The 16192-nt window shown below is 39.3% G+C and overlaps 1 protein-coding gene across 1 annotated transcript in view; it reads left to right on the top strand.

Moving 5' to 3' along the window:
* Cat (catalase) overlaps positions 1 to 15972 on the top strand; it is a 43419-nt gene extending 27447 nt beyond the window's left edge. The window contains exons 9-13 of the mRNA XM_026404840.2: positions 1129 to 1267; positions 4098 to 4228; positions 12449 to 12556; positions 14864 to 14947; positions 15261 to 15972. Coding sequence (XP_026260625.2) covers positions 1129 to 1267; positions 4098 to 4228; positions 12449 to 12556; positions 14864 to 14947; positions 15261 to 15326 — 528 coding nt within the window. The 3' untranslated portion in view covers positions 15327 to 15972. The remainder of the gene's footprint in view (positions 1 to 1128; positions 1268 to 4097; positions 4229 to 12448; positions 12557 to 14863; positions 14948 to 15260) is intronic.
* Positions 15973 to 16192: the final 220 nt, after the last annotated feature.

Raw genomic sequence — 16192 nt, 5'->3', positions numbered from 1 at the left:
GGGGTAGGTTGATGGAAAACCAGAACTCATGTGATAGAGGCTATATTCAGGAGTTGCTTATAGCTAGATTGTATCTTGTACCCTGTTGATAAGAATTGGAGCACAACTTCTTGATCCAAAAGAGGCAACCAGCTTCTCAACTGTAGCTGGGTTTTAGTCATGGCTGCATGACCAGCCATCTGAGTATTATCTTAGACTATCTAAAATGACAATGGGAGTGGAGTTTTCAGCCAAGAGCATTTTGTGGACAGAACTGTGGGACTAGGTTCCGCATGCCAGTAGGGATGATTTGGTATAGAATATTCAACTTGGCTTTTATTTTTGTCTTGTCAAATTTGGGATATAAGAATACTAATTAAGATTCAAGATCAGTGATCAAGTCAATGAAAGAAAAATTGCTCATAGAGTAGAATTTTGAATAATGAGAATAGTTCAATATTGAAATTGGATATTAAAACTGATCATAAAGTTTTAATGAAAGAAACGTCAAAATGCTTATCTGCCTTGGTTCATACAAAGCATTTATCAATCTTTGATTTGTTACCTTTGACATTGTAGAGTGACGATTTTGAGCCAGTTTTCTTTGTGTAGTACTTTGTTTACACCTAAAAGGTTTCAGAACTCCCAGCATACCTGAGATGATTCAGAATGCAATATGGAAGGTGCTTCTTTGAAGAATTCCCATGTAGTTGGATTTGTAGAAATGTGCTGCTTTTTAAGAGCAAACAGTTGATTTCTTCCCTAGAGTTGGGGAATGAGGAGGTTTGGAATTAATTCAGGATTCTGGTTAGTTAGATTCTAGCAAATTTATTTTACAATTTTAAATTTCCTTAGAAATGGGAAATAATATAAGACAGGATACTTTCTTGTCATTTGGGAGGAAAAAGAGGCGTTATTTTAGGACAGACATGAAGTTTATGGGTGGCCATGTGGCCTGAAGGTCACATGGTGGTTCGGTTAGGGAGAACTCACTTCATCAATGAGAAGACCCTGGCTCTTTGGAGAGGTGATAGGCAGAGTTTTGTGGTGACCATGAACAAGAGTCCTTTTCACATTAAATGCTACAATGACATTTATAGCCACTTCCTATTTCATAAGTAACTGTCTCTGTCATGTTTGTTACTCTAGGGCCGCCTTTTTGCCTATCCTGACACTCACCGCCACCGCCTGGGACCCAACTATCTTCAGATTCCTGTGAACTGCCCCTACCGTGCTCGAGTGGCCAACTACCAGCGTGATGGCCCCATGTGCATGCATGACAATCAGGGTAGGCCTTGGCTCCCCTGCCAGGGCAGAGGGCACAGAGGGCAGGACACCAGTGGCTTTCAAACCATCCCCACAGGACCTCATTTGCTGTGACAGTCTCCGCAGGTGCTGCCAGTGACCAAGTATTTCTTGCCCAGCACTATTGGTTCAGACTTCCCCAGGACTCTCCCTCCTGTATCTCTTTGATGTATTTTGTCAAGAGTTCCTTCCTCAGATTTTACTTTGCTGGCCATCTGATATTTGAAGGCAGGGAGAAAAATCTTGCCATTTGGCTGTACTAGAGTGAAGCTTATATGGGAGTTACAAAATGGACGGTTCCTCAAATCTCTAGGACTTAGATCCTTGGCAGTGCAAAGCCAAGACCTGATGTCTTCTGCCTTTTTTTATGGTTCTGTTGAGGCCATGGAGGAGCAGGTCCATCTAGGGTCTGGAAGGGATAGGATGGGCTAGTGGGAGGAGAGAAAGGAAGGCAGAGAGGTCAGGGGATTCCCTGTGCTGAGGGAATGTGGTTGAATTCATGTAGATGGATCCGGCAGTGAGCTAGGAAAATTCCAACCACAGGCAGGTTTGCGCAAACCACTGGGTGCTTCTAGGCCACTCCTTGTTTAGACAGAAGTGAGATCAACTGGCGAGACGACAACCCACTGCATTTTGGTTTTTTGGAGCTCATTTACCAAATTTATGACTTTTTTCTTTTAATTCCTTTTTGGGTGCTATGTACAGTCTTGGGTTGTTAATTACTTATGCTAGTTAGCCAAACAGAATGCCTGATTAGTGTTTTTCTTTCACTGTCACACAGTTTAGTATAGATCTTAGTGTTATAATTCCTACCTGGGACACGTGTTTCAGTACCAGGTTGCTTATATTGATCTCTTCAGAAATTTTGCTGATGATCGATAATTTTAGTCATAGATGCCTATGTAAAAACAAAATTTATTTTTCTATGATAAAAACAAATGTGCCTTAAAGAAAATTTGGAAAATACAGAAGAGAAGAAGAGAAGAAAATCTATTCATTGTCCCAGAATCCCAAGGCCACGACTGGGCATTTTACTGTGTTTCTTGCTGTTCTTTTCTATTAATATTTTTTATACTTTAGATTATTTTGTATATGTAACTTTGTGCTTTGCTCTTACCATGGCTATTAATCCTTTTCCACGTATGGAACAAGTTTACACGCTTCCTAACTAATTCTAGTAGGTGGCTGCAGTATTTTTGTTCCCTAACTTACTCAGAGGCGTGATTGTGTCATTGCCTCAAGTAGTCTTCTGTGTTTTCATTCTTCTGTTCGTTGTTTTTTTCCATTCACTTTCTTCAGTCCTTTTTTTGTTGAAACTGTCAATCGGAGATCAATGTATCTTTTGAACTTTACTCATAAACAACTGCTTCATGTTTACCATTCTTGTTTACCATTACAGTGGCATTCTTAAGGAAAAAACTGTGTATGGATGTATTTGACACGCTGCCTGATTCTAGAAGTAGAGCATGTGGGCTGTGCTTGTAAAGTTCCATGAAAGAGTTTAATTGTTTCCAATAGTTAGTGCTTTAAAGACAACTCCCACTTTGAGTAAAGGTCAGAGCTTTTTTGGAAATGGAATTTTGAAATTACTCAAAGATCATGTTAAAGATCAAATTCTTAGTGCAGAAAACACTGGTAGGTGATTGTTGGAGCATTTTGCTTTCCTTGGAGACATAGCTGACAAATTTCTTGAGCTAGTAATTGAGCTTCATAATGGTGATATGTGTCACTCAGGTAATGGTTCCTTGTCTGCCGTGGAGGTCACTTGCTTATTCTCTCTGTTGATACTTGGTGCCCTGATTGGTATCATGCATAGGCATCTCTTAATTATCTACTGTGGATAATGTGCTCTGGCAGTGAGCTAGGTAAAATTCCAACCACAGGCTGGTTTGCGCAAACCACTGAAGTTTCTGTTTAGGCAGTGTGGGCCCAGGTAAGTCAGCTTCCACAGGTCTCAGCTGACGCAGAGTGTCATTTGGAAACCAAATATGCCAGAATGGGAAAAAAAAAAGCCTGTGTCATAGAAAATATTGTGATTATATTTGTCACTATTTCTTTCTATAAAGTCCAGATAAATGAATGCTGACACACTACAAATATAAAATTTTTAAAAATATCTTTTTTACTAGTCTATGGAGGAATGTGAAAGTAAAGCTAGAATCAAAGTCATCATAGTAAAAGAGAGATAATGTGAGAATTTTAAAAACATTTAAGGAGCAGTGGAATAGAGTTCGGTAATGGCCAGATATAATAAGTAGGCTGTGCTGGAAGATCAGAAGCCCAGAGCTCTCGCCCACATCTCCTGCTGACTCATTCCTGGGTGACCTGCACAGTCCCTTAGCATCTCAGAGCTCCATAACTGGTCTGTGGATGGAAGGAACAGGGCTAGAACTTTCAAGTTATTCCTAAGAGTTCTGTGATTTAGTGTTCAAGCGGAACCCAAGTCCAAATAAAACTCTTCGATTTGAAATGTGTCTATGAGTCTAGTCTCAGTAGTGACCACATCAAATCTTTGAAAACTTATGCTTTGCGGGAGAGCATCAGGAGACTACATAGCTGAGAACTGTTGACAGGTTGAAATGGACTTGGAGGTCTCTGTTCACTCAGGCTGAGGCAGCCCATATGAGCACTGAGAAGATGAAGCCTTCTCTAAGACTCTTAGCACTGCCTGCAGCCAAGTCTGAGAAGTGAAAAATTGCAAGTGTGTGTATATGTGTATTTGATTACCACTTGAATTTTTTTCCTTGAATATTAATTGCTTGCCTACTGGTTTCAGTCTTCATATTGCTAATGAGTCTTGTTTTCCTTTAAAGGTGGTGCTCCAAATTACTATCCCAACAGCTTTTGTGCTCCGGAACAGCAGCCCTCAGCCCTGGAGCACAGCTCACAGGCCTCTGCAGATGTGAAGCGCTTCAACAGTGCCAATGAGGACAATGTCACTCAGGTAATGGTTCCTTGTCTGCCGTGGAGGTCACTTGCTTATTCTCCCTGTTGATGTCTGCCTCTTTCCCCCCTTTCTTAAAGTGTCTAACTTCTTAAATTGAATTCAGAGAAGACTTATCTCTAGTAGGAAGCCATGATCCTTATTGGAAGGGGTTGAATAGTTGTATTACTGTGCTCTTTCCGTTCAAGGTATGGAGACTCATCTCAGTTCCCCTAAGTCTTTTTTTTTTTTTTTTGAGAGAGAGAGAGAGAGAGAGAGAGAATTTTTAATATTTACTTTTTAGTTTTCGGCAGACACAACATCTTTGTTTATATGTGCTGCTGAGGATCGAACCCGGGCCGCATGCATGCCAGGCGAGCGCGCTACCGCTTGAGCCACATCCCCAGCCCCTACCCTAAGTCTTATTGAAGGGATATAGCTGGGGCTGCTGGGAAAATGTGTTTTCACAGAAATCTAAGAAATGAGCAAGTACAGCTTAAGCACCATCAAATCTACTTAGATGTTTTTCCTGTTCCTTCGATTGACTTAATTGTTGTTTTAAAATATGAATATTTCTATCATTTATCATTTCTATTTTTGGTGATAATCCTGACCAATATCTTTTTATACTGCTTGAAGCCAGTTTAAACCAACTATTGCATATTCTTCAAGTTAGTTTTTAAGTAATGATGTTACTAGCAGCAACAAGTCTACATAGCAACCAAGTGAGAGGTATGTTGTTGTTCTTCCTGTGACTATTGGTGAGCATAGGAAGGCAGTGTGCCACAACTCCAAGGTTTGCAATGGTGTGATCCTCAATATTGTCACAAAAGCTCTGTTTCTTAATGTTGTGAGTTTCAGATCCATAATCTGTTAAATAACCCCTTCCCCACTGCCAGGCCCTTCTCAGAGCCTTTCAAATGTTACATGTAGCTATTATCTTTTTTTATTCTTTTCTTTGCCCTTTGTGTGTGTGTGTTTGTGAGTGTGGGGGAGCACCTTCTACTCCTCTTAATACTTCTGTATCAGATTCTAGAGAGAGAAAATCAGATGGACTCAGCTAATCTTTTCACCCTGGCTTCTGTGTCATTGGTCTCTGGTCAGCCTGTAGTCTACTGCCGCAGGTCAGGTGCTCATTCTGTTTCCAATCACCTATGGCTACCCTAAGGGGACTTTCAGTAGCTGCTATGAGGGGCTCATGCATGGGCAGCTCCATGCCAGTCATGTGTTCAGTGCAACTTACACCACACTCACAAGAATAAAGTTAAAAAATGTAGTTGTTCTATTTAAATTGGGTTGGAACCTATTTCTAGTTTCTCAATATGAGAATGTAGATTCCAAGTAAGATATACTTAAATATACGAATTAATTCACTGGGAGGATATATTTGAAAGACATTTGCATGTATGTGAGTGTGTATGTGTGTGTGTGTGTGTGTGTGTGTGTGTGTGTGTAAACATTATTTTAAGATATAAACCATGTTTAATTTAAAATAGCTCCTATAAAACTTTTATATTTTTAGTGATGCAGTGTTACTAAGTATATTGCTGCATGCTCCCTGTCTTGCAAAGAAATTTGCCTGTGCTGGGTCAATATAGGTACAATATGCATCATACAACTCTTGAATAAATTAATAATGACGCTACTGTTTGCACCTTAAAATTTACCATGTGATCCTTGGTATATTGAGAGATCTTCTTATGACCATATAGTATGCACATTTCTAAGCAGTCATGCTACTGTTGTTATAGATTTATGACATGATTATATAATGATAAGTCATGTGGGAAATAAAGAAGGTTCAGATTTATTCTGTTAAAAATGATTCACGTGGACTCTACTCTGGCTCTGGCAGACCTATCCACTTATGGAGAACATTGGAATGCTAGGGAAAATACAGAAAGCATGTGGTTCAAGGTTTTGGAGAGCTAATGAAGCAAGGATTTAAGGGATCAAGATGTCAGAGAGAAGGAAGTGCAGGAAAAAGAAGGTGCCAGGCAAGCCTGAAGTTTCTTGTCCTCTCCTCATAAAGCATTTATTAATGTCTTGCAAGCATGGGTCAGAATGCCGGTGGAGTTCATAGCAGTTTCATGGACCTGCAGCCCAGGGTCTGCTGAGGAGGAGAACCTCTGGTTACCACCCCAGGCTCCAGCTGGAACCCTGAAGGGCCATGCCTAGGAAGAAGGGCAAACCTGAAATAAACTTGTTCTCCCAAGAGCTGAAATGCAGCTGTGCATCAGCTCAGTCTCAGACAGGACGTGTCGGAACGCCACCACAATCGACATAGACTTCTGTGACCTTGAAAGGCGTGGGGATTTCGTGCCACCAGCAAGCAAGTGGTCCAGTCTATAGTGGACACTAGCTGGGTGTGTTAGTCAGATTTTTGATGTTGTGAAAAATACCATGAGAAAAATGACTTAGAGGAGGAAAGATTTGTTTCGGCTCACAGTTTCAAAGATTTCGGTCCATGGTCAGCAGCTTCATTGCTTTGGTCCTGAGGTATAGAATGTCATGGCAGAGAAGAGCTGCTCAGCTCCTAGAGGGCAGGAAGGAGAGGGAAAGGGAGAGGGAAAGGGGGAGGGAAAAGAGGAGGGAGAGGGGGAGGGAGAGGGGGAGGGGAGGGACGAGGGAAGGGGAGGAAGAGGAAGAAGAGGAAAACAAAACAAAGCAGGACACTACCAAATGATCAACATCCTCCAACTAGACCCTGACTTCTAAAATATCTACCAACTCCCATAATGCCATCAAATTATTAATCCATCAGTGGATTAATCCTTGATGAGGTGAGAGGTCAATCACTATTCCAAATCCCACCTCTGAACATTGCTGCATTGGGGAACAAGCCTTCAACATATGAATTTCCTTGTGAGGGGGGACTTCATAACCAAGCCATAACACTGAGTGTCTCCTAATCTAATTCATTTCTCACATTACCTAGAGTGTCAGATCCCACAGGTTGAGGGCTCTGTCCCTGAGACTGCTCTCCCTCACCCCTAATGCTCATCTCAAGCCTCAAGATTTTTTTTTTTTCTTTTTGCCTGTGCTTCTCACTATAGAGATATAAATTAGGGTTCCCACAACCCTCTCCTCAGGTTTGGTTCAGTTAATTTGCTTGAGTGGTTCACAGGACTTGGGGAAATATGTTTACAGCTCTATTATTAAGGATATTACAAAATATACAGATGAAGAGCTGCATAGGGCAGGGTATGGGAGAAGGGCACAGTGCTTCTATGCCCTCTCTGACAGTACACCCTCCAAGAAGAACCTCATGTTCAGGTATCTGGAAGCCCTGGGAACCCTGTTTTTTTAAATTTAATTTAATTTTATTTTATTGCATATCTAATGCTACTGCTACTAGACTGAGTAGGGAAACCCAGCAAGATCTGTTCAGTTTCTGCTTGGCCTCTGTGCAGAAATTCTTCCTTCTGTTTATGGAACTTTCTGGAATGAGGAGTGTGTTATGATCTACTGTCAGACAAGAATAGAGAATTTCTTTATGGCAACTCCAACACAGAGAGACGGGAAAATATGACCTGCTCAGGGAAGAAAAATACTATTTTCTATAGCCTACTTTGGGGAGGAAGTTCTGAGCCAGGAACCATGGCCCTAAACCATGGTGTAATATCACAGGTGATCTTCTCCATTCTAATGCTTCCCTGAAGCAGACATAAATCTTCTTTGGCAGATAATAGAACCTCAGATTATATCTAGATCTTTTCATGTATAAATGTCAATTCAGTAATAATAAGGTACACCTAACACATAAGATTTTATGACTGAAAAATCAAGAGATATGAAGAAAAAAACAAAAACTGACAGTACAAACAAACATACTGGAGATGCAGATAATGGAATTGTAAGGTGCAGGTTTTAGAATAACAATGATTAATGTTTTCAAGAAAATAGATGACAATAAGGGGAATATTATAGCTTTAATCTATAAAAATTAAATAGACATACTGAACTAGAAATTGCAACAACTTAAAATAATAACATAGTAGATGAATTTAAAAGGAGATTAACACAGCTGAAGAGAAGATTAGTGATTAGGGCAGTAGATAATAAGACTAGCTCATGAGGAAAGAGAACTCTTTATCATGAGACTATATATATATATATATATATATATATATATATATACACACACACACACATACATACATACACACACACACACACACACACACACACACATACATACACACACTACACACACACAGTCCTGGGGATTGAACCCAGGGGCTCCTGCATGCTAAGCAAGTACTCTACCAGTGAGCCATATCCCCAGCTCTATGAGACATCATTTAGAAATTGAAAAGAAAAATTACAGAATGGGGAAAATATATTTGCAATTCATCTAACAAATTAGTTATATACAGAATATATGAGGATCTCCTACAGAGCAATCTGAAAAAGACCACTGGATAGAAAAATGAGCAGTCCAATAGGCACATCACCAGGTAGATATCCAAATGGTTGAAAAAAGGTGGTTTACTTCAATAATCATCACTAAAATGCCAACTAAGAAACACTGCTACACTTGTACCAAAATAGCTAGAATTAAAAAGAAACACTGCTACACTGTACCAAAATAGCTAGAATTAAAAAGATTGCCCTATCAAGTGTTGTGAGAACAAGAATAACTCTGACGTGAGTTTAGCCTAGTTCAGCTGTTTTGGAAGGTTGTTTGACAATATTTGTTGAAGCTGAACATATGCTTGCCTTTTGACCCAGCAGACCCACTCTTCAGTTGATACCCAATAGAAAGCTATATATACGATCATTTGAAGACATTTATAAGACTGTTCATGCTATCCAAATGTTCATTTAATGAAAGAATGGAAAAGTAAGCAACGGTATATTCTCATAATATATAGTAATGGAAATTTATAAACTATTGCAATAAATCAATAATACAGTTGAATTTGTACAAACATGACTTTGAGCAAAAAGACCAGATAAAAATATAGGCTGTATGATTACATTTCAAAAAACAAAGCCCGGACACATTTATACTATTAGAAGTGAAAATGAATTGCCTTTAGATAGGAGAAAGGGATTTCTGAGATGTGGGTATTATTTCATCTTCATCTGGGTGGTCGCTACACACTTGTGTTCACTGAAACATTGAACTTTACACTTATGATTGGTGCTCTTTACTGCCACGTATGTTCCACTTAAATTAAAAAGGTTATTAAAGAAAAAAATCATCTTACTTTGCATTGACTGGTAACTATGACACTTTTTTTTAAAAAAATAAAAAAAGGAATTTGGTCCTGCCACAAAGGGTCAATGGTTAACATGTGGAGCTGATGGAGTGGTTTCAAATCCTTTATTTATTGATGATAGAACAGTCCATGCCCCTCTGTAGTAAGTAACTAAGTTGTAGGGTAGTGGTTGTTAGCCAGACTTGAGAACATGCAAGTCAGAGCACAGGAGAGTCCTCCAGTTGAACTTCTTCAAAGTTAACTGCCTTTATTTGAACAGTAGTGAAGACAGAAGCTAGGGTTGGGTGAAGAGTCTTCCTGTTCATGCTATTTGTGATGTAGTCTAGTTAGGCTACATGCTGAAATAGGTGTGCTGTTTATCTTTGTACACACATGTGGGTACTTTTTAATTTGCTTCTTAAAACTGGAGATTGATCAAATCTCTAAAAGAATAATATATTTTGTGGGGGTTTTATTTAGTCGTGTGTTGACAAAAACTTAACTCTTGACTCCCTGGTGGAGAAAGTTGTGGTTTGTAATGTTCATCAATTTTCAGGGTGGGGCTATTCCCCAAGGCAGATGTTTTTTTTTTTTTTAATTTTTTTAGCTGTAGATGAACACAATATCATTATTATTTTTTATTCATTTTTATGTGGTACTGAGGATCGAACTCAGTGCCTTACAAATGGGAGGTAATCGCTCTACTGAGCTACAACCCCAGAAAGGCAGATTTTAAGCTGCCCAAATGATATCGTTGAACCTATGGCTTTGGGAAGTGATGCTTAATATCATTGTTACACACTGTTTCCACCAGAGAGATAGTACAGATATAAGCAATCTTAAAACCACAGGTAATATATCTTAATTATAAAGTGATATGTTTTGAGTATTTCTTTCATCTTTACTGTTATTTCAGTTTTAAACTGATAGAATTTAAATTTTACAAAAGCATATTTAATAACTTATTTAAAGAATTCCTGAAATCATGATAATGTACTTTTATGACAAGCTGGCTGTAGTGCACCACTGAAAATGTAGTAACTTAATTCCTTTCTTAGTCCAAAATGGTAGATGGAGGTGACACAGGAGAGTTTTCTTTTTCTTCTCACACAGAAATGCTAGGTCGAATTTTTTTTAAAAGAATAATGCAGCTCAGCTAATTATTATAATTAAGACATATTACCTGTACACTATCTTTAAGGCCCAGAAATGAAAATGGAATTATGAGTGATCATTGAAGTCTCATGGAGGTAACTAGACCTGATTTGCCCCTTATGAAGATTTTATGCCTCCAAAGGGTTAGGAGTGAGAACTGGGGTTGTTGCTCAGTGGTGGGGCACCTAGCATGCCTGGGTTTGATTCCCAGCACTACATAAAAACAAACCAACAAACAAACCAAAGGTTAGAAGTAAGGCTTCAGGCTTCACGTGTTGTAGGGAACTAGAATTGGTAAAGACCAGGAAAGAGCACCCCACCATTCAAACTGAAGATGCAGCTTGGAAGCATGTGAGTTGTAAATGGAATCAATTTCTTCAATCCTGAGAAATTGGGAGTTCTTGCCCTCTCCTGTTCTCAAGTGAGGTATCTACATTCTGGTCCCATCTAGAACCACATGGAAGCTGTGTACTAAGAAACAAGTAAATCAGTGAGCCCTTTTGGGCTTCGCAGAGAGGATGAGAAAATCACCACATGAAGTTATCTTCACAGATGGGACACATTTGGTGCTTACATAGAAGATAATTCCTGTTGAATATGAGTCACGGGAAAACTACAATACATACAATGAAATCCAGTGGCCTGAGAAATTGCTGATGTAAGAATCATACACCTGATAATCTGAAAGTGCTTTTAAAATAAGCATGTACACATATTTAAGGAGATACAAGAATTAATCTATAAGAGAAAATTAGAATGTAAGAAAAATCAAAGAATGCCAGGTAGATTTGAAAAAGAACCAAATAGAAATTTCTAGAAACAAATAATCTTCAAATAAAAATTCAGCAGATATTGAATCCCAGTGGATGTTTATAAAAAATGTTAGATATAGTTAAAGAAAAAATTAGTTAATTGGAACTATGTCTGAGGAAATTCCCAGGGTGCAGTACTTTAATTAGATTTTGTTGAAGTCTTGATTTTTTTAAACTTTGTTATTAGATTTATATTTTCCTCAAAAAAATTTTTTTTTTTGTATTGAGGATTGAAGCCAGGCTTTGCACATACTAGGCAAATGCTCTATTCCTGAGCTATAACCCCAGCCCCATACTTTCCTCAAGTTTAAGAGTATATGTAAATATTTGATTACTTTGAAAAAGGATATATATCTCAAGATTTTATGAATTTTATAACTGCATAATGGGATATTATTGAATTTTATAAACATTAACAAAATATTGTGCAGAGCTGAGTCTGTCACATTAATCATACTTAACAGATACTTGTTGAATGAATGAATGAATGACATGTTAGAATAAAATCATAGCTACAACCTAGAAATGGTTGATTTCAGGATCAAGCAGAGATTACTAGAATTCATAGATTTTAATCTATCAGCATTTGCTATAGTAGTAAATTCAGCAGTTTAAGCAAAATATCACTATCAATATCTATTGTGCCAATGTAAGCACTGATATACTATTTAAATGAATTAGTTTTTTCTTCTCATGGTTCTGGGAAAATTGAACAAAGATTGTATTATGTTACATTTACATTCAGAGACAACTTGCACTTTTTTGACTTATTGATATTAAAATGTGGTGTATTTGTAGGCCTTGTATTTATAGAATGTTTACAAGCATTGACTATGAAGAACATTATTAAAAAACACTCGTGAGCTATTAGGAAATGAGTTCCTCCTGTCTTGCTTAAAACACAAGAAAATACAAGTGGCAGTTCCAATTATTTTATATTATCCTTAAATTTTAAAAATGGTATGTTTCAAAAGTAGCGTTTTGGGTGTGTGTGTGTGTGTGTGTGTGTGTGTGTGTGTGTGATAAATTGGTTGTTTGATTCTTTGTGCCTTCTTTTTGCTGAGCAGGTGAGGGAATTCTATACAAAAGTGCTGAATGAAGAGGAGAGGAAACGCCTGTGTGAAAACATTGCTGGCCATCTCAAGGACGCACAACTCTTCATCCAGAGGAAAGCGGTGAGTCAATCTTTGTAAGCTGAAGGGTGACATCTTCTGGCTGATGGAGGTAGTGCAGCGATGTGGGAGAACCTTTAAAAGAAGTATCGTTTCTTCTTTTTTTAATTGTTTCTTAGTTATACATGAAGTAGAATTCATTTGATATAATATAAAAGCCTGGAATATATCTCATTCTAATTAGGACCCTATTCTTGTGGATGTACACAATGGCGGTATTCACTGTGGTGTATTCATATATGTACATAGGGAAATTATGTCAGATTCATTCCACTGACTTTCCTTTTGCTATCCCCCCTACCTTCCCCTCATTTCCCTTTGTCTAATATACTGAAAGAGAATGTCTCTCCTATTTAACTTGAGCCTAAGTAATAATATTTATTTTTTTAAAGTAATAATCCTCAATGAATCTTTGATTATTTTCTAGTCTCATTTTATCTGGTATGACATATCTGCTGATCCTTAGCCTTTTTTCCAGTGTGTAATAATTTTAGTTGAGTTCAGGATGAATTCTTTCCTGTGCTATTTAATTTAACTGCTACCAACTTCTGTGCAGGATAGTAAATACAAGTCAATGTCTGATGTCAGAGTATGACTCCTGCCACCATTTCCTTAGGTTTGGGATGATAAGAAATACAGCTAACATATTTGTAGTTTGACACCTGCCTAAAGGCTTGATGTCATGACACCTTGACCCTTCTTCAGATGTAAACTAGACACTTGCCTGTTTTCTGGGGTGAGAACTGGGAGACTTCCAGAAGGAAGGCTGACCTTTTGACTTGGGGAGAGGGTCTTTCTGCTGCTGCTCACGGAGCTCTGAAGCTCTCTTACTTCTGGTTTCCTGGCCTGTCACAGGGACAAGCATTTTGTAAATCTAGGAGTCCTACCATTTCCTTGTGCTACTGCTTTTCTGTTCGTAGGGCAGCTGTGTGGGATGTTGAAGGCTTGGGTTCAGGAACCTGCAGAGAACCACATGGTTGCTCTGGAACCTGGAAGAGCAGGTTTTATCTCATTTTTCTGGTGAGAGTGGATACGATAACTTATAAGTAGCAGAACTGGGCTTGCATCCTTTGCAGTCTTTTGTCACATGTCCTGATGTCCCCCCTTCTCCTTCCATGTTCTGGGCTTAGCCTGCAGTCAGGAATTCCTGCCCGAAGTATGTGGGCTTGCCTGGTGGGTGCCAGTGTCTCCGTACACTTCACTGTGAACTCAGGCAGTGCTTCACACAAGTTGCTAATAACTTGTTGAGAACTTTGAGTTCAGCTCTCTACATGTAGCAAATGCCACTCATCTCTTGTGTGTTCTTCTTATAATATTCTATGCGGTTGGTTCTGTGTGTTTTTTCTCCCAACGATAAGCAGCTCTCAACTTCTCTGACAGTAACTGGGTGTCCCACAACTCAGTTCAATTCTAATAGCACCTGTCAGTATCTGAGTAAGTGTCAGAACCCACAGCTTAGAGGGTCGGCCCCATAAGACTGCCCAATGCAGTGTCCCACTACCCGCCTTCTGCATATTCTGACTACAGATCCAGGGGTTCCCATGGTTCTTCTTTGGGTTTGGTAATTTGCTAGAATGACTCACGGAACTCAGGAAAGAGCTTTACTTTACTTACCCATGTGTACAAAGGCTACAACTCAGGAATAGTCAAGCGGAGGTGATGCAGTGGACAGGGTGTGCGGGCAGGGCCTGGAGCTCCCTGGCCTCTCTGGGGTGCTACCTTCCTACACCTCAGTGTCCCCCCATCCAGAAGCTCCTGACCCCTGTCATTTAGGGGTTCATGGAGGTTTCATTACATAGGCTCAGGGGATGAAATGGTTGGCCCTGGAGACTGAACACAATCTCTAGCTCCTCTCCCCTCCTGGAGGCTCAGGGATGGACGGGGTGCGACCTTCTGATCACACACTTGGTCTTTCTGGCACTAGCTCCATCCTGAAGCTCTCTAGGACTCCCCACGAGTCATCTCGGTCTCACACAGAAGACAGTTCCAAGGGTTTCAGGAGCTCTGTGCCAGGATCATAGGACAAAGACCAAATACTTGATTTTTAAATTATTTTGTGCATTTTGGGAGGGGGACACTGAAGCTCAGGTACATTAAGTGACTGACACAAGATTGCTTAGTCAGTATATGGCGGAGTATATGGCGGAGCTGTTACTGGACCCTCAAGGCCCACTCCCAGACCTGAGTTGTGGTGCTGCTTCCTGCTGGGATGTTCTTCCTCCTCTACTAAAAATACACTGGGAAACAGAGACGCCAGGGGGCATGGTAAGGGTGTAGGTGCTGCTTACACTTATTTTCATTTGGTTCTAGGTCAAGAACTTCAGTGATGTCCACCCTGACTATGGGGCCCGCATCCAGGCTCTTTTAGACAAATACAACACTGAGAAGCCTAAGGTGAGCGTGAGCAGCCCTGCTCTCATGGGATGTGAGCATGGGTTAGACAGACACAGCTTGGTTTCCACTGAACATTATTCCCTCCAGGGCCTGTTTCTTGCAACTAATAGATTTCTCAAGCAGCTTTTCAGAAATTCAATTGAGAAATAAAGCAATTACTTGCAAAACCATACTCTTCATTTTTAGCTCTAGACAATGGAAGTTTAAAATGAATGAATTCTGGAGTACTATTTTCATTCGGGTACAAGTGAAAGAAGATATCAGTAGTTGCCTGTGAGTTAATTAGCCTGATGCACTTGTTCTTTTAAAACAGAATGCGATCCACACCTTTGTGCGGGCCGGGTCTCACTTGGCTGCAAGGGAGAAAGCTAACCTGTGAGACTTCGGGCCTCCTCCTTCTGCAAGGAACTCTGCGTCTGTGAAGTGAAGCATGATGTTCACGTCTGCAACTCACTCATCGCTGAGTGAAGATTCTCCTGTGCTAATGTGTGAATGAAAGTTAATGTCTTTAAAATGAAAATCCAGGTTTCTATAGCAAATAATGTAACAGTGACTTTTAATGCTGCTTCCTTATGAGAGAATAAAGTTAAGGCTTAACAATCATGTAAAAGAAACATGTATTTGCATTCGGCAGTTGGTTGGATTATTATTAGTCATTAAAATGACTAGAAGAAAATTTCTAGGTAGAAATATGATTTTATTTGATAAGAAAAATCTTGGTGAAATAAGTATGTTTACATATCACCTTATGGCCTATTAATAAAAATGGGGCTATAATTATATAAAAAGAAAATATAAAGATGATCCACTCAAATTTTTATTTTTCTAAGATTCTCATAGGAAAACTACCCTTACTGCATCAGTGTCTTCAGAGAATAGTAATGCCATCGCAGCTTGATGTGTAATGCCTGTAATTGACCAGATTCCAGTTTTCACTTGGATTGTGTTTATGCTAATACAGCGTTGATTTTGCAACAAGCTGATTTGTAATTGCTTACATTCTTACAATAAAATAATCTCTAAGAATAGAAGAAGTGGTATTTGATTTCTTTTTCTATTTTTGGGGAGATACTGGAGATTGAACTCGCACTAAGCTGCATCCCCAGCCCTATTTTGTATTTTATTTAGAGCAGGGTCTCACTGAGTTGCCAAGTACCTCACTGTTACTGAGGTTAGCTTTGAATTCTCTATCCTCCTGCCTCAGCCTCCTGAGCTGCTTGGGTTACAGGCAATGCAGCACCATGC

The sequence above is a fragment of the Urocitellus parryii genome, chromosome 4 (genome assembly GCF_045843805.1).
Source record: "Urocitellus parryii isolate mUroPar1 chromosome 4, mUroPar1.hap1, whole genome shotgun sequence".
Classification (NCBI taxonomy): domain Eukaryota; kingdom Metazoa; phylum Chordata; class Mammalia; order Rodentia; family Sciuridae; genus Urocitellus; species Urocitellus parryii.
This window is presented reverse-complemented; position numbering and strand designations above follow the sequence as displayed.